At 38.5% G+C, this 17,104-nt stretch overlaps 1 protein-coding gene across 1 annotated transcript; it reads right to left on the bottom strand.

Annotated features, from left to right (window-relative positions):
• Positions 1 to 54: 54 nt before the first annotated feature.
• LOC6572666 (cadherin-99C) lies at positions 55 to 13,301 on the bottom strand. Its single transcript, XM_001998736.4, has 11 exons — positions 12,984 to 13,301; positions 8,571 to 8,744; positions 7,782 to 7,960; positions 7,177 to 7,299; positions 5,781 to 5,960; positions 5,641 to 5,706; positions 2,226 to 5,150; positions 1,632 to 2,168; positions 1,454 to 1,572; positions 672 to 1,391; positions 55 to 612 (listed from the first exon to the last, which is right to left on the bottom strand). The coding sequence occupies exons 2-11, from the start codon at positions 8,737 to 8,739 to the stop codon at positions 471 to 473; spliced, it is 5,160 nt and encodes a 1,719-aa protein (XP_001998772.2). The 5' UTR covers positions 8,740 to 8,744; positions 12,984 to 13,301; the 3' UTR covers positions 55 to 470.
• Positions 13,302 to 17,104: the final 3,803 nt, after the last annotated feature.

Below are 17,104 nucleotides of genomic sequence, written 5' to 3'. Positions count from 1 at the left end.
GTTACAAAAATAAAGTATTTTTATTGTAAATGATTTTTTTTTAAATGCATAAATACATATGTATTTTTTTCTTATTCTTGTTATTACTTCTTTTTTTTTATAAAGTCTAACATGTAATTTTGTATCTAAAATTGTATATTATATAGAATTTTTATTTTTTATAGACCCTTTCTTAATATTACGTGTATGCAAAAAACTAATGACTGCAGTTGCTGACTGCTTATGTACAAAAATAGTTAAATTTTATCAGTTTCATGTTGAATATTTTAAACAATATTTACATTTTGTTGGGCTAACATTTTCAGTATAATGGCAACAGCTCATTCAGTTAAATTATCTAAGACATTGCTCGAATTCACAACTATCTAAATGTCATTTATCTATGTTGGCGATGACATACTTGTTCATAATTATATATGTACATTAATAAATACACCCAAATTCATACTAAATTGCAGTTAGTTTACTATTCATAGCTCCGTTGTTGTCTCCACCTCGGACCGATCCAAGTCGTTCAGATAGGAGAAACTCATTTGACCGTAGTCGCGCTTACCAAAGCTAACGTTCTCATTGGTAAAACTCAGATGATTTTGACTGACATCTGCGTTAGATCTGGAAATAATGAAATCATAAGTGGATGATCATTTATTTGAGATCTGACTAGAATTTACCTTTGAAATAACGGATTGGCAATGGGTAGCTCGCCAGCATATATGCGATTATTCTGCTGGTTATTCCGACCTAACGTGTTGGTCATAAACTCGCCGCCGTTCAAGGAGGCCATTCCGCCAAAGGTGTTGCCACGCCTACCCAGCGTGCTGAAGCCATTATTTTGAGCATTGGCCAAATTGTTCCGGCTGGATGAGTCGAACTTATAACCATCATTCTGATATTGATTGCTATTATGGTGCTTAATCCGACCCAATGTTAGGGTAGCTGGGTTGCTGTTCCCGGCGAGGGCCAGGGGGTTAGCATTGTTGCGCGAGTTCATTTCCAGAGTCCGGTTAAATGTATTCTGTCGATTGTTCAATGTTAAATTGTTGTTGTTGTTGTTCATGTTGTTCAGATTGTTGTGGCGGATTGTCGACATTGTGCCAGTGGACGAGTCCAGGTGAGTGTTGCTCGATTGTATATCCCCGGCACCGTTCGGCTTGTGCGTTATGTAGCTGACATTGTCCAGGGAGAAAGCGTGATTCTTAGCGCTGAAGTCAAGCTGCAGGTCCTCATCGCCATCCGGTGGCACAGCCATGGCCAGCATTTGGGTTTCGTACTCCTTCAGGTTGGCCACTGCATCGCTCGAATTCGTAGCCTGCGAGTTCACGATCACCGGATCGTAGCGCGTTGGACTCGGAGCCGAGTAATGGCGGATGCGCTGCTTGAAGTTCTTATACCTGACACGGGATTATAGAAATTAAGTGAAGAAGTCATATTTATATTGGAGTTGATTACTCACTTGGACCACGATATGCATATGTATATGATGCCAATGGTACCCAGAATCAGAATAATAATGGATATGGATATCAGCGTAAAGGAGAACACCTCATCATCGATGGCAATTGCTGCTTTGATCTTTAATGTACGATGTTAATATGTATTATATTAAAAATTATTATATATTGTTCTCATACCTTGTGCACTTGCTCTCTAATCTGAAGCGGAGCGTGGATTCCGTCGGCATTGGCATGCGCCAAGCTCGAAGCGGCCAGATTCAGTTCCGTGGCCGCCGCTGGCTCCAGTAGCGTCTCCTGGATAATGCTATCGTTACGGCTAAGTAGCCTCTCCGATTTTGGGTCGATGAGATAAAACCAAACATCGGTAGCCTCTGGATTCTCCATTACCGTGCCGTTGCTCGTTGTGTACTTGCGATAGCTGATTCGCTCAATGCCACTGACTAATCCTTTGGTTTGCTCCTCGAAAAGCTCCTCCAATCCTGTGTAGTGATTCCGGATCTTATTCGGAGCAGCATCTGAGAAGGCCAAGGCCAAACGGCTTGCGTCTGTCAACTGATTGATGACGACGCGTGCTCTAGTGTGATGCGAGCCCTGCTCTTGGGCATCGTTATCACTCGCCTCCACGTAGAATATCATGGGGAACTTGGCATCACTGAAAAGTTTTGCGGTACGCAAAATGCCCGTATCCTCGGTCAGTCTGAAGTACGTGGATGGCTGCAATAATACTGGAGTTAATATCTTCGCATTGAAAGGAGCTAGCGGATTGCTTACCAATTGATCGTTCTCGTTGCTAAAGTCCTCTTCATCGTAGAGCTTGTATCTCAATGACCCAAATTTACCCGAGTCCCGATCGATGGCTCGTACTTGCAGTACGGTTGTGTCAATGTCCATTTCCGGTGTGACCACAGCGTAATATGTTTCGTTCTGGCCATGGAGTCGATTGAAAATGAACTCCGGTGGATTGTCGTTCTCATCTTGTACCATGATATTGACTGTCGTTCGATCCTTCCGTGGACTAACAAAATACCGCTGAGAGGCCAGCTGTAGCTCGAGTGTGTAGGATGTTTTTGTTTCATAGTCCAATGGCTTGGCCAGCACTATCAGGCAACCATAATCCTCAAAGCTCAGCTCGAAGATTCCCAACTCATTGCCTCGAACAATTTCGCACTTGAAGTTAGGTGCCCCTTTGGAAGGCTTCTTCGAGTTAACGATTTGAATAAGTTTCAGCGTACTATTCACGGGCGTTGACTCTGGCACACTAATGACGTAGCTGTCGTCGCCAAAGGCCAGTCCAACTGTCTCTGAGCTAGTGACTAGGCCTTTGTCATTGTCCATCTTGCCTTCCATGAAGCTCTCCTCATTGGAGTCAACTAACAGATGCCGAACATACACTGGCAGCATGGCCACAGAGCTGAGCTGTGGATCGCCCATGTCATAGGCTCGAATGTCCACTTGGTATTCAGTGTCCTCCTCCTTGCGCAGCTCATCCCGAATGCGAACCGCCCCCGTGTCTGGATCGATCTGGAAGTATTTGAGTGCCTTACCACGCCCCACCAACTCGTAGCGAACGACGTTGCCCGGTGGTGTTCCATCGCCATCAATGGCGGGCATCGTTGCTATGACTGAGCCAATGGGCTGGTCATCATTCACAGTCACCGGACCGGGCACTGAGATGAACACGGGACTCACATCATTGCGATCCTCGACCTCTACTATAATTTGCACCGTATCACCGAGAGCATCGCCATCATTTTCAATTGTCCCGATAACCAGCTGATGCTGTTGTTTCTTCTCATAGTCCAAGCCCTTCGTTGTCCGAACTTCTCCAGTCTTGGGGGAGACCCTAAACAGCTCGGCGTCGCCCTTTCGCAGCACGTAAGTGATTTCTGGAACGGAGTCCGGATCATGGGCTTGAACTGTGGCCACTGGAAAGTTTTCCATGTTCTCTGGAATGCGCACATTGATGCTCGCATCGTTGAACTTCGGCACTTCGTCGGGTAGATCGTGAATAATGACCGTGACACTAGCTGTTCCCAGTCGTGCATCGGGCGCACCGTCTTTGGCTGTGACCACAAACTTGTATTCACTCAGCCGTTCGTAGTCCAACTTGTCGGAGGTGCGTATCTCGCCCGACTTGTTGTTGATGCTGAACGGAATATCTGTGGGTATAGAGTAGGTTATCTCAGCGTTGATGCCCTCATCCGCATCCGTGGCGTGTACAATGCCCACGAATGCATCGTCCAAGCCCTCGTCCACGTGGAATACATAGGGCTGAGTGAGCTCATCAAATTCGGGATTCTTGTCATTGATATCGGTGACTTTAATGTTGACTGTGGCACTACTGGACAACCCGCCATTGTCCTCCGCCTTCACAATTAGCTGATAGCGCGTCAGGCTCTCGCGATCCAGCTTGCGTATGACCATTATAATTCCACTCTGTTGACCGACAGAAAACTGCCGCAGATCATTGCCAGACATAATCGAGTAGACAACGGGATCGTTTTCCGGGTCGTCTGCATGCACCACTGTGACCGTAGAGTTGATTTCGGCACCCTCACTGACCTGCACCTCGTAGAGGGCGTTAGTAAACCGAGGCGGTTTCGTGTTGGGCCCCGGCGTTACAGTTACCTCCACGATTGCCTGCGATGATAGACCTCCAATGTCTGTCGCCTGCACCGTAATGCTGTATTGCTCTCCGGCGAGCAGACGTCCCTGAGTGTGAATCTCGCCGGTTTGTTCGTTGATATGGAACTTTTGGAGGCCATTGTTGGAGACATGGTATATTGAGTAGGTCACTACGGCGTTGGGCCCCTCGTCGATGTCCGTCGCCATCATTTGTGCCACCAGTCGCTGCTCATGCTCGTCCCCAGCCGATATAGAAACAGGCGCAACCATGGCCAACTTTGGGGCGTTGTCGTTGACATCGCGCAGATGTACGGTTAGGCTCAGGGGCGCACTGGCTGCATTTGTACGGGGCTCTCGGGCCACGACCTGGAACTTATAGCGCCCCGGTGCAGGCGGATCACGGTCGAGACCCTCCTCGTTAACAATCAGAACTCCAGAGCTTGTCACGTTGAACGATGGAGTCGTCAGCTCGTATATGTAGTCGGGTTTGGGATCATCTTCACCCAAATCATCATCGGTTGTCCTTAACGTGATTGGCACTCCTTTCGCATCCACAACTTTGGTACCGATGGGTGAGTTCTCGTCCACATATCCCACAATATCAGACGACGATATAACCGGTGGATTTGCGTCCACAGGCTTCACAGCAATCGTCAGTTTAGCCGTCGTGAAGCGACGAGGCGGTGGTGAGATCTCTTCGGCTCGCACTACAATGTCGTATCGTTTCGCTGTCGATGTATCAACAGCTTTGATTTGCTTCAACACTCCGGTCTCCTCATCAATCTCAAAGTAGTCTGCGTAATTGCCAGGCACTCCACTTGCAAAACTATAACGTATTCGCGAACTAATCGTGTCCAGATCCACGGCCTGTATTCGTTCGGGTAGAACATTAAGCACGCCCTGTACCGAGCCTGCCGGCACTGATGCCGTATACTCGGGATTAATACAAGCACCATCCAATAGCACGCATCCACGATAGATGAAAGACGGATCCATATCATCGGAGTCGGCGATGTTTACAGTAAGCGTGGTGGTCGAAGACAGGCGATCTGCGACATTTCGCGCACGGTCCTACAGGAAATAAACAAAGAGGATTTAGAATAGGTATGGATAATACTTTGATATAATATTAATAAACTGAAAAGTGAAGACAAAGAGCTATAGAGATAGCTATAATTGACTTTTTTTTAATATTGAGAGGTTTCAATTATTTTTAAAGTAAACAATTTTTGGTACCCACAGAATTAGCTCAAGCAATATAAAATGTAGGTTAAAATACTTTAAAACAATTAACGAATAATCTAACGAAAAATTAGAGTTTGATTCTCGATTACAAAATTGTGTTGAGCTATATAAATTGAATTAGTATTAATATTTACATACTTAGTCCAACGTATTAAAGCATTGGCCACTACAAAAGTTTAATTTAATATCCCATGACTCAGATTTGTTGTTTGTTTTAGCACTTTAAATGTTGATATATCAAAAACATGTCTTGACATAAACAAAGAAACTGGAATTGGCTTAAATAACCAGTTTGTGGCCATTAAACTGAACTCACCGATGCTACAATGGTCAGATAATAGCGCTGTATCTTTTCGTAATCCAGTGTCTTGGCTACTGTCACCTGTAAATAAGGGCGTGTCAAGGCCAATTGCCTTCCATTATCAAAGCCATGTGTTGGTCGGGCTTGTAGCTAACCTGTCCTTGGTGTGGAAATGATATGGCAAAGGTTCCATAGCCATCAGCGCTAGTTAGCTTCTCATCCTCGGTGGAATTCGCATCGCCCTTAACTATAAAATACTCGACTAGTCCATTCACGCCAGCATCTTTGTCGAGGGCCTGTATGTTCCGATACACAGTCGTTCCCAAGGGAGTGCTCTACAATGAATTATTTGTTTTGGAGAAACAATATTTCATTTATGTAAGTCAAGTTTTTTTTTTCCTTATTTTCATCTAGTACTTTGCTATGCCCTAGACTGGCCAAAAGGAAAGAAACCTTAGATCAGGCCGCGCAATGTAGATACATTTGACTTATAGATGAAGAAACAATAAAAGTTACGATAATGATTGTTACCGTTTTATGCCGTGCAAATATGCTAAATACGATGCGCCGGAAACCAAAAATGGCATGTTCATGAAAATTAGGTAGCGAGAGCATTGCTATTGTTAAGCTACCCAAACTGCCCGGATGGGTTAGTCGGGACAGACGGGGCAAATGGGGAAAACGGGGCGGACGGTGCGGACAGTATTGGCGGCAAAAGCCAACGAAACAAAAAAAAACAAGCTGGGTGACAAAACGTGCCCAGCCACATTGAGATGCACCAAAAGTGCAGTTATATAACGGGCAAGAGGCAAACAGCCTTTTACATTTAACTATCACTATGTAGGCTTGTAATGCGAGTCTGTATGCTGGCCCCGCCGCATACAAGTGGCCCATGTGCCTCTTACCTCTTCAGGGTTACCTCTTACCTGCCCAGCTGCCCCATCGATCGCCTGCTGCTGGCTGCTAACTTACTGCTGCTTGCTGCTGGTTGCTGGCGAGAAGTTACTTAGTCATCGGATTGAACTTTTCAATTGGTCTCTCTACCTGCCTAGTACATATATATTAAATGGCAAATGCATTTGTTGCAGTTGCTGTTGCAGTTACAGTTGCTCTGGCTGTTGCTGTTTAGCTGTTTGGGGGCTTGTAGTAGACGATTTTTGGCAAGGTGCAACATATCAAGGAATGTTTCAAGCTTGAATACCCATCGCAAGGGGCAACGAGACTGCAGCAAAGCTATTTGTAGCAGCGAAATGTTAATATCGTAAAGCAATCGTATATGGCATATCGTATATGATTAGCCATATAAACTAAATGTGCATCAATACATTTAGCCAAATTTCAGTATGAATTTAATCTGTCTTTGGCTTAGAATAAATTTCATGATTTACCTATAAACGGGTTTTATCTTAATCTTTATCCCAGAACTCGTTTTCATGTTTGAGTACCAAATATAGATCGTGTACTGAGATAATATTACCTATTGTTAATCGCGAAACTTTATATACTTCATAAATATATGTATATTTGAAACATTTAAAAACATCGACTTACCTCTGGTACTGTGATCTCATAGGGAGTGTTCATAAAATGTGGTGCATTGTCGTTGACATCGGATACCCTAACAATGAGCGGGATGTTACGCTTTTTGTTTGACTCGCGAATGGTGCATGAGACCTGAAGCAAAACAATAAAAATATTTAAATATAAACAATTATGTTCTTATATTATGTATAGCGAGACTCGGCTTGAAGAAGTCTAAGCTCAAAGACTAAAAGGAGATTATGATGAGGTCGGAATTCCTTTACAGAAGAAATAGAAATGTGCAAACATCAAAAACATAAAATAATTAAATAAATAGAGAATTGCATTGACATCCCAAATATAAATTATTTAAAAAATAATTCTTTTGAAATTCAAAAAAGATTTAATTTTTAAGACTTGATATTTGCTTTCAAATTAACTGAATTGTATTCCGAAATAATGCTGTATTTAATTAATCTATATTTTAATTTTAGCTACATAAATCATGTTTAATATATGACTAAGAAAAATTTTATAAAATACAAAATGAATTCTTGGAACCATTCTTTGGTCAAGCAAACTCAACTGAATTAATAACTGAAATCCAACGAAGAAGAAGCTGTGGTAAGACTCACCTGAAACACAATGTGACTAAGATTCTCCTCGTCGCGGTCAAGTGGCTGAATCAGCCTGAGACTCTTCCCCTCTAGTAGGAATGTCGGGTGTCCCTTGGGAAAGACTAGATCGAGCGCAATTTCCGTGTAGGGATCGCCAAAAATGGGCAGCTCTGCTGGCGTCGTCGTTTGTCCAGTGACTGTGGAAGTTACAAGTTATAATTACAATGAATAATTAGGCTATTAAAACCAAGTTTAATGCTTAGAATGTTTCTTTTTTTTACAGCTCAGGTAGACAAGCTATTAAAGACAAGCGCCTCGGCGGCCAAGAAACGCGTCGACATCAGACCTCAGACATCAGCCTTTCTCTTTGTCTTTGTGTCTGGTGCATTTAGTTATATGAAAGAAGTTGAGACAATCATTTCTATTCAAGTATCTAGAAAGCCAAATGTAATTATTGGAAAATGTGCACAAAGGCAGGCATAGAAGAACAACGGAAATTACGGAGTTGGATTTCCATTTTCCTGTCTAATAAGTTAAGTACTATTGCTATTTGCACTCAAGTTTCTTCGATCTATACTTTGTATATATCATAAAGTATTGATATAAAATATTAAAACTGATTCAATTTCAGATCCTCGCTAAACTCCGCATAATCTGTCATTGAATTATTATAATTTGTGTTTATAATTAGGCTTAATGACTCGGAAGTCTTCCGATGCAATTATCTAAGGAATGAAGACTGCAGCTAGTAAATGTGATGCAATTTGCTTAAATAAGCATAGAGGCATCTACAGTTAGATTACTTACAGTTCCCTCGACTCTCTTCTATATCCAGTATTATGTTAGTTTGGCCCGTTTCCACCTCGCACATCTGAGATTTGCCCAGAACACCGACTGTATATTCGCAACTGCACAGCAGCAGAAGAAGTCCGAGAAAACATGGCCTCAAAGGTGTTGTCGCACGGTGTGAAATCATTTTAGCTGCAAGAAGAAGAAAAACAAAAGAATAGGTAGAAAGTCTAATTAGCCAAATGTATATCACCTAATTTTGGGCTTAATTTATAGCTCTTTAGTGGATATAATGACTGAGAAAACTGCCGAAAAAAGAAAAAGAAACAAAATTGAAAGCAGTTTCTACCCTAAGATCTACATTTAAAGAAGATTCAAATATCTGATAAAAGTGCCTACAACATTGCGACTGTTGTAATAGCCAAAGATGATAGCCTGTTAACCTAACTAGTTCATTGTAATTTCAGTTTGTTTCTTTTTTGTTTTTTTTTAGGAAGAACAGGAATGTTGACTTGCACCAATTGGATAATGGAAAGTTGAGTCAAAGATTAAGTGAAATGAAATTTGTAAATTTAATGTTGGTGAATACTTGAATTTACTTCTGGAATCATATGCATGAGAATGATTTACATATATCCATTTTTTCAGTAAATATACAATATATTTAAAACATTTTAGAAGAAATTATAAATATATAATATATATAAAACACAGTTGGTAGATTAAATACATATCTTCGAATAAACTTGAACTTTATATTTTCAATATGTGTATACAATATATCTAATTTAAAGAGATATAAAAATAATTTAAAAACCTTTTCGATTTCATAATTGTTTATATATTAGAGATTATTTAAAATTAATACTAACTTAAAGACTGAAGCACTTGCTGTAATGGCCTGCTGCTTGGGAGATCAATGACTAGTAGTGTTAATATATTTAAAGGCTTAATTAAATTATTACTAAATAATTTTTGAGAATCTTCAAATATTACATTTGTTTCTATTTGTATGGAATTTATGATTAAAATTTTGTCATAAAACATTCCAATTTACATATATATTATATATAGACACTGTACATGTGTATCTTAACTATGTATATGGACTATATGTTTACTATTTTATTAATATATGTATATAAACTACAATATATACACATATATCATCGACTTTCTGAAAGCCGGGCTCAAAAACACTCTCGTTGCTCAATATTGACTCAAACTGTGTTGATTGATTGACTGATTGATTGCTCAGCTTGTGGTTAGGTGTGAGTTGAAGAAGAACATACATTGCCCAAGGTTCAAAAGTAGTTGAGAGTGGAGTTCTGCATGCTCATTAACACTGAGCACAGGGTGTTGGAAAACTGGTTTCTTGATTTACGATATGGGAATAACAAGCTCTTGATATTGATTTGAACAATACTACGCATGCAAATTGAGTGCAGGATAATAGGAATGATGTATAATGGTAAATCCAGTTTTGGCACGCCAATAAAATGTCGGCTGCATAAATACATATAAATCAAACATAAATTCAAGTTTTGCGCTCAAGTTGATGCTACTGCGGCTGCTGCTGCTTAAGGATATCTTCAAAAGCAGCTGTAAGTATGTATTTATATATGCAAAAAGGTGGCTGGCAGAGCCTTAAATGGCATGACATCAATATGCAATAAATATTTAACTTGCCCATCTTGGAGCTGTCTACGCGTTTTTCTTGTTGCCCACTTTAGAACTGTCCATATAAAGGCCTCTGGGACTCACAGATAAGATTTTCTACACTGTACATGCGCGAGCGGTGCACGAACTTCAACACGAACAGCAACGACAACAACAACAAATGAACATAATCTTGGGTATATTGCGTGGAAAACTTCACACGTCGTTTGTGCACAGTTGGCAATAGGGCCCAAAGCAATTAAAGTATTACATTTTTAAATTGATTTCAAGTGTGATAAATATTATTATTATTTTATTTAACAGTATCTGATTTTGGATCGATCACTAAATAACTGAGTTCCTATAATAATTATTATTTTTATTATTTTAATGATATTAATTCATTAACTTTTGAAATTTTAGCGTTCCACATTCACTAATAATTAAATTTTAGCATATACTTTAAAATTGTTAATAATGTTCGAGTTAGCCCTGTGCGCCTATTGAATGCATGTAATCTGTATATAGTTTTAATCCTTCTCCTCTTAGGCGATCTAGTGCATTGATCTTGAAAACAAGCTGAGCGAGAACTGCTAATTTTACACATATATACAAATGTATAATGGCACGCGCAGTACAACTCGGTTTCCAGTGGTCGAAATTATTTTCGTTTACCATGATCTCGATAAAAATCAGTTCTCAGCTAGTTGAGTATAGAGCTCACGTCTCAGAAAGCTCTTGAGATATACATATATTTTACTAAAGTACTATAAACAATTATCGAGTTCTCTATAAGTGAATGCTTAAACTATCGACTGTCCGCATTATAGAAACTTTACTGAACACCTATTTGCATTTGTACAAGTACGACCGTTTATGCTATCGGAAAGCCCAGTATCTCATAGTAGAGAAGCCCACTTAATCAACAAAAATTTGACAAAAACAAAATCTTAATCAGACGTTTTGATTAAGCAAGAGATTTCGCCAGTCAATCATGCAAAGCTTTTACCATATTTAACAGCACAGTCTAAGTGTATGTTTGTTTATTTGTTTATATATTTACCTATGTGTATACTTCGTTTCAGATATTTGAGAAACTTTGAATTGCGGTCAAACTGGTAAGACAATGATATGTATGCCAAAGGTTAAAACTTAGATGTGAGCCAAAAAGTTCGTCAAGACCGGAGGCATTTGGAGACATCAATTTTTTTGATTTGCCACGTGAAAATTTCAGCTCGGTGTCATTTTAACAATTTCGACAGACAAATTTATGCCGAACTGTCCCAGTCAGCAAAAATGTAAATGTCGCTCTGTGTACGTGCACACATCAGTGCGAATACACTTATTCGCAAGTATACATAATCATAGCTATATACACAAATATATCTACATGTATATGTATGTGTACTTAGATCCGCTGTTTCGCGAAATATTGCCAATGCTATCTATATGCCATGTCTATAAAAAGTGTTGGTGTGCAAAAAACGTTTACTTATTAAAGCACAAAAAATATTTAGCCAACAAGTTTTTAATATTCTCCAGAAAAAAACAAGTTTCTGAATTTGGCTCTTGACAATACATTTCCTAGTTTCTGATTGCGATCTTATGTAGATTTCAGTTCTTAGAAGTCATTCTTATTCTCCACCTCTGGTGATTACTATTTTATTCATATTTTCACATCATATTTAGTATCGATTAGTTGTGTGTTATGTTAGGTCCGGCACGAATCCGGTTTGATAAGGATAACTTTCACTTGATTTTTCTTGCGAAATTTGGGATGAGCACAGCCAGCGAGCAAGACAAATAACAATAGAGAGACTTGTTTTCCTTGTTGACCATGTTCAAGAGTTTTTATACTCGTTAAAATTAATGATACATATATATATTTATGTACATAAATATTTATGTGCACCGGTAGTCGATTTGTTTTCAGGATTTGCATAGATTAAGTTTTCACTTTTGCCAACATGGCAATGGCCGAGTACACACACAAAGAGAGAAAGAGAGGGAGAGAGACACACACCCACACGAGTTGGCCAAAAAATCATTTTAACCTGCTAAAAAATTCGCAAAACGTGCAACACAATACAACAACAACAACAACAACAACAACAGGGAGTAAAAGTAGTGTGGCAAGTTGATTGTTGTACGTCGTCTGGGATGTCTCTCCATCTACCTCTACCTCTCTTCCTCTTCTCTCTCTCTTTCGTTGTCTCTCCCTCTCTCAGTCTAAGTGTACTTGTGATAGCAGCCACAGCAGCAGCTGCGGCAGCAGTTTATTTGCAAACGCTCTCCACACATGACCCCAATAGACAACCCCAACATAATATTGCTTTTCCCAAGCGAAATTGGGGTCAGCCAAAGTAACCCAAGACGTCCTGCAATTAGAGCCGGCGGAAATGCAATGCAATGAATCAGGCAAGCATCAAACAATGAATCAAACGAACACACACACACACTTATTATAAGTTGGTATGACTTAATTGAACTACATATTATTATTATGATAATTATTATCATTTATGTAGAACGTTGCAGCTGTCATCTTTTGGGTATTTTGGCTATTTTGGCTAATTTAACAAAGATTTCACTTTTGATTTATTTTGTATTTTTGTTTCCTGCATTAGCAGGTTTGCTTGCTTTTCGAAAAAGAAAGTGCAAATGAAACGGCCATTCAAGCATCTTTCATCAAGTCACTCACATTTTATGCACACGATTTCGACATGGGAACTTAACAGAATATTGTTATATAAAACTCCATTCGTTCGTTACCTTTGTTGTAACTTCTTCTTGAATTATAATTTATTTCACAAAATTGCGAACATCATTAGAACGAAAGCCTTCATTTGCAGCCAAAAATGAAACAGCACTACTTAGAAGGAATTCCGTTGATTAATAATCCCAAGAGCTGTCGTTGTTTGGCAGTTTGGCAGAGACTTGATTTTTACAGTTCGTTTTGTGCAGACATATTTGTGGAGCGGCTGGGACTAGCGCGAAGTATTCGTATGAAATAGCTTGTGCCAAGCGCGTACGACAATTATAACACCTGAAATCACAGGTAGCTGGCGTAGAACTGACTTTGGCGACCATGGCAGCAACACGGCAACAAGTGGGCGCTCGGTTCGAAACGGTTAAGAAATCTGGTTTGCTTGTGGTAAACTGAAACTGGTTTTCTAGTAGTTGTTCAGTTAGTGATACAAGTAAAAGGATTATGTACAAATAAGTATTTATACACAACTATGTGTACATGCATATGTGTTGGTGCTGGTGTGTGCCTAGAAATAGTTGATGAAAATATTAATTATAATAATAATTCTATTTGATAGATAATACATATTGTCTAAAGTCATTTATTATTCTAACACATTATATTTATTACTTTTTACATTCCTGCACATACGACAAAAATTTCCATCAGTCCTATTCAAATGGCGCTGAGTGTGGACATATTTGTATTTATTTGATCGCGATCTGCAGGTGCAGCATATGGAAAGCCAATGAAATGCGAACTCTAAACGGTTAACAGCCCGTTAACAGTCGCCTGTTAAGTTAACATTCAATAAACAGCTCCAACTTGTTTCAGTTATGTTGTGTTAAAAACCTGTTTTCGGAACTCTTCTTCTTTGTTGTGGTTTTTACAGCTTCTCAATTGTTTTATTGGTTAGCGTGTTTTGTTGCTCTTATTGTTGTTGTTGCATTGTTGTTATTTTTGTTGTTGTTGGTGTTATTTCTTTTTCTTTTATTGCTTCGCAGTGCTGGCGAGCAAAGTTAAGCTAAGCACTGGGGCCCCTACTTTTTGCCGCATTAAATGAATGAAGTTGCAGAAAGGCAGGTTACTTGCATTATGCGTTGCTTAGCTGCGAGTCCGTTTTCTGTCTTTTTTGTCTATCTTTGCTTAGTTTTTTTTTTTTTTTTTTGCTGCCAGTCTATTTAATACTTTGCCACATTTTTCTTAAAATGGCCAAGTATTTGGCTATTACAGTTGTGCTGTAACATTTGCATAAATCACTGCCACATGATTGTCATTAAACACCTGTATAGCTGTGTGTATGTGCACATAGACATACCTATATATGTACATATACATATATAAGTACATGTATATTGCGAATGGTATCAAATATTTGCACGTCTAGTCAAGCTTAACATCTATATGTATGAAATGACAAAAAATGTTTAACATAATAAATACGTGCAAAAATATATACATATGTACATATATATATATATATATATATATATATATATATATATATATATATATATATATATATATATATATATATATATATTAAGCTTTTTAGACAGTCTCTATCGCATACCATATATAATCTATAAAACATAATTTAATAAATTCAGCTTTCATCTAAATTAGAAATAATAGTTCTTGCGCTTAGTCAACGCCAGCCGCTGAAGCCATTTATGTACTTAGTTACCTTTTATACGCTCACCTGTCTTCTGCCGAAGATGAAGCCATGCTTATTTTTTTAATGGCCTACGAAGTTAAGGCCATAACCGGATCGGCAACGCCGATGAGCAGGTGTCGATGCTAATGCAACGCATTTTCTCTAAAATATGCCAAGCCATTAATGTGACGATTAAAACATTTGTCTAAATTAACTTATCGCCATATCACTTGATTAGCCTGAATCTACCTATGCTACCTAGGCTATTCAAACACTTCCCAGTGACACTTCAATTAACATTATGTTGTAGTCTTAATCGTTAAATGTATGTTAACATAATGTTAGTCGTTTAATTTCTCTTAACATCAAATTATCTAAACTGAGTTGTTGCTGCGATGCTTATAGTCGCTATTTGGGCCACTTAAGAACGACGATCGGTAGCCCCTGGTCTAGTATTTGCATGTTGTTCTGCTCAAGTGAAGGGGCAGAGCTATTTAAATACGATTCTTAAATTCCATTTGCCAATGTGTGGGAATGGTAACAAACACAATCCAGACATATTTTTTTCCTTATCATATGCAACAAGCAATTCGAAGCATTCGCAGACTTGTTTAGCACGCCTGCTGTTGCTGTAGTGCAGCTGAATAATCCTTTACGATTCGATTTGAAAAGCCTCGCTCGGTCGCTAGCTCGCTCGCTCGCTCATATAATGACCACAGAGCTCTAGCCTCAGCCTCAGCCATGGAGAGCAATCAGTGGGCAAAGATCAATTACATACAATGGGTCTGCATTGACGGTGACGTATGTTGCGCAAAGGCTATTAACTTTGCTTAATTGAATTAGATTTCGTGTAGGGATAAATGAAAGACACCCTACCATAGAATGTTGCATGGCAGTCTTTTCTCGACTTTCAATTACTCAAATGGGGAGAACTTCTTCCGACATATTTCCACTGCTCGAACACATGTGCATGTGCGCATAGTGTATACCGTCGTCGAGCAGCCTCCAGAGTACTCGCTGGCCATTCTTGGCTTCTATTTAAGTTGCTTAGCCCAACACCCCGGATAGCTGTGCGCTGTGCGCCGTTGCAAGAGCGTATTACTTGTAGGAGTTTGCATGTTTTAAAACAATTTTAATTGCCTTTGCGTGTTTAGTGATGTTTTGATACGTTTACTGCCATTATGCGTATTTAGAACAGACTACAGAAACCGAACTGAAGCGCTCTCGTTTCGCTTTATTAAATGGATACTCTTAATTTTTACCCATTTGATTATATCATAAAATTTAAGTAATTAGCCCCGTCTTATTTAGAGATGAAATCATATCTTTTGAATATATAATTAAAATATTTGAATGAGCTATATTTTGTAATTAACAACTTATGTGAAATCTCATCCATTCCACCTGAATCCATCTCCGAAAATGGACTTTCACGACTTCTTAAGCATTTAGCACTTGATCTGTTTGTAATATAATAATTATTTTTCTTTAATTATGAATCAGGAAATATTATGTCTACTTTAAATTTTAATAATATCCTTTTTCGCTTAAACTTTAAAAGTGTTCTTCTTATTAAGAAAATTTAAACTATAAAATACATATAATACATGTGATGTCAGTGCCATTTAATAAAGATAAATTTATATACGTTATTCACCAACGTCGCAAAGTCTACGTTTACTTACGTTGAAGTTGGTATTTTTATCTTTATGAGAATGATCCAATTTCGAAGCTATCGACCAACCACCACATAAAATTTAACAGCTGGTTGGCATTCCAAATAGAGCTGGCAAAATATCGATATTGGTCCCATTCGATACTCTCGATTGTTTAAGAGTATCGATAATATCGCTAACAAAAAATGATTAAATAAGTAATTAAAATATTTTAACATGTTCGTTTATTTAACTTAAGGCAAGATAAAAATTAAAATGAATCAAAGTAAACAAACTGAACAAAAACTTTGATCGTATAAACTACAACTTTTGTAAAAATAGTTTCTGTTTTGTATGTCAACTAGGGCTGTAATACTGTCGATGACTGCAATATTCGATTGTTCTACAATAAATATTCAATAGTATTCGACAGTACTATCGAATATATTCAATATAAAAAAAATAAATTAAATAAATGCATACATAAGTAGCAAATAAAATAAAGATTTTAAATTGTTTAACATAATGAGATCCTTCATGGACTATATCGAAAACAAGTTTGAATTAAATTAAAATAAAATGTATGGCTTTCAGTCTTCAGCCAAGAACCCAGAACTGTGATGAAGAAAAAGGAGCATCCTTTGCTTTTAAGGCAGCTCATCGCTCCGTTTTTAGCTGTCCAGCTTTGCTGAACGATCGCTCTGACTCCGTGGATAAAGCAAAAATACAAAAAAAAAAAATTGGGAATATCGTCTATTATTTTACTTTCGTTATGCTGTCTTTAGAACTAATTTTAAATTGCAAATTTATTGCTTCATTAAGAACGCGACTA

Source organism: Drosophila mojavensis, unplaced genomic scaffold, assembly GCF_018153725.1.
Source record: "Drosophila mojavensis isolate 15081-1352.22 unplaced genomic scaffold, ASM1815372v1 contig_16, whole genome shotgun sequence".
Classification (NCBI taxonomy): domain Eukaryota; kingdom Metazoa; phylum Arthropoda; class Insecta; order Diptera; family Drosophilidae; genus Drosophila; species Drosophila mojavensis.
Note: the sequence above shows the minus strand (reverse complement) of the source record. Positions and strands in the feature narration are given on the sequence as shown.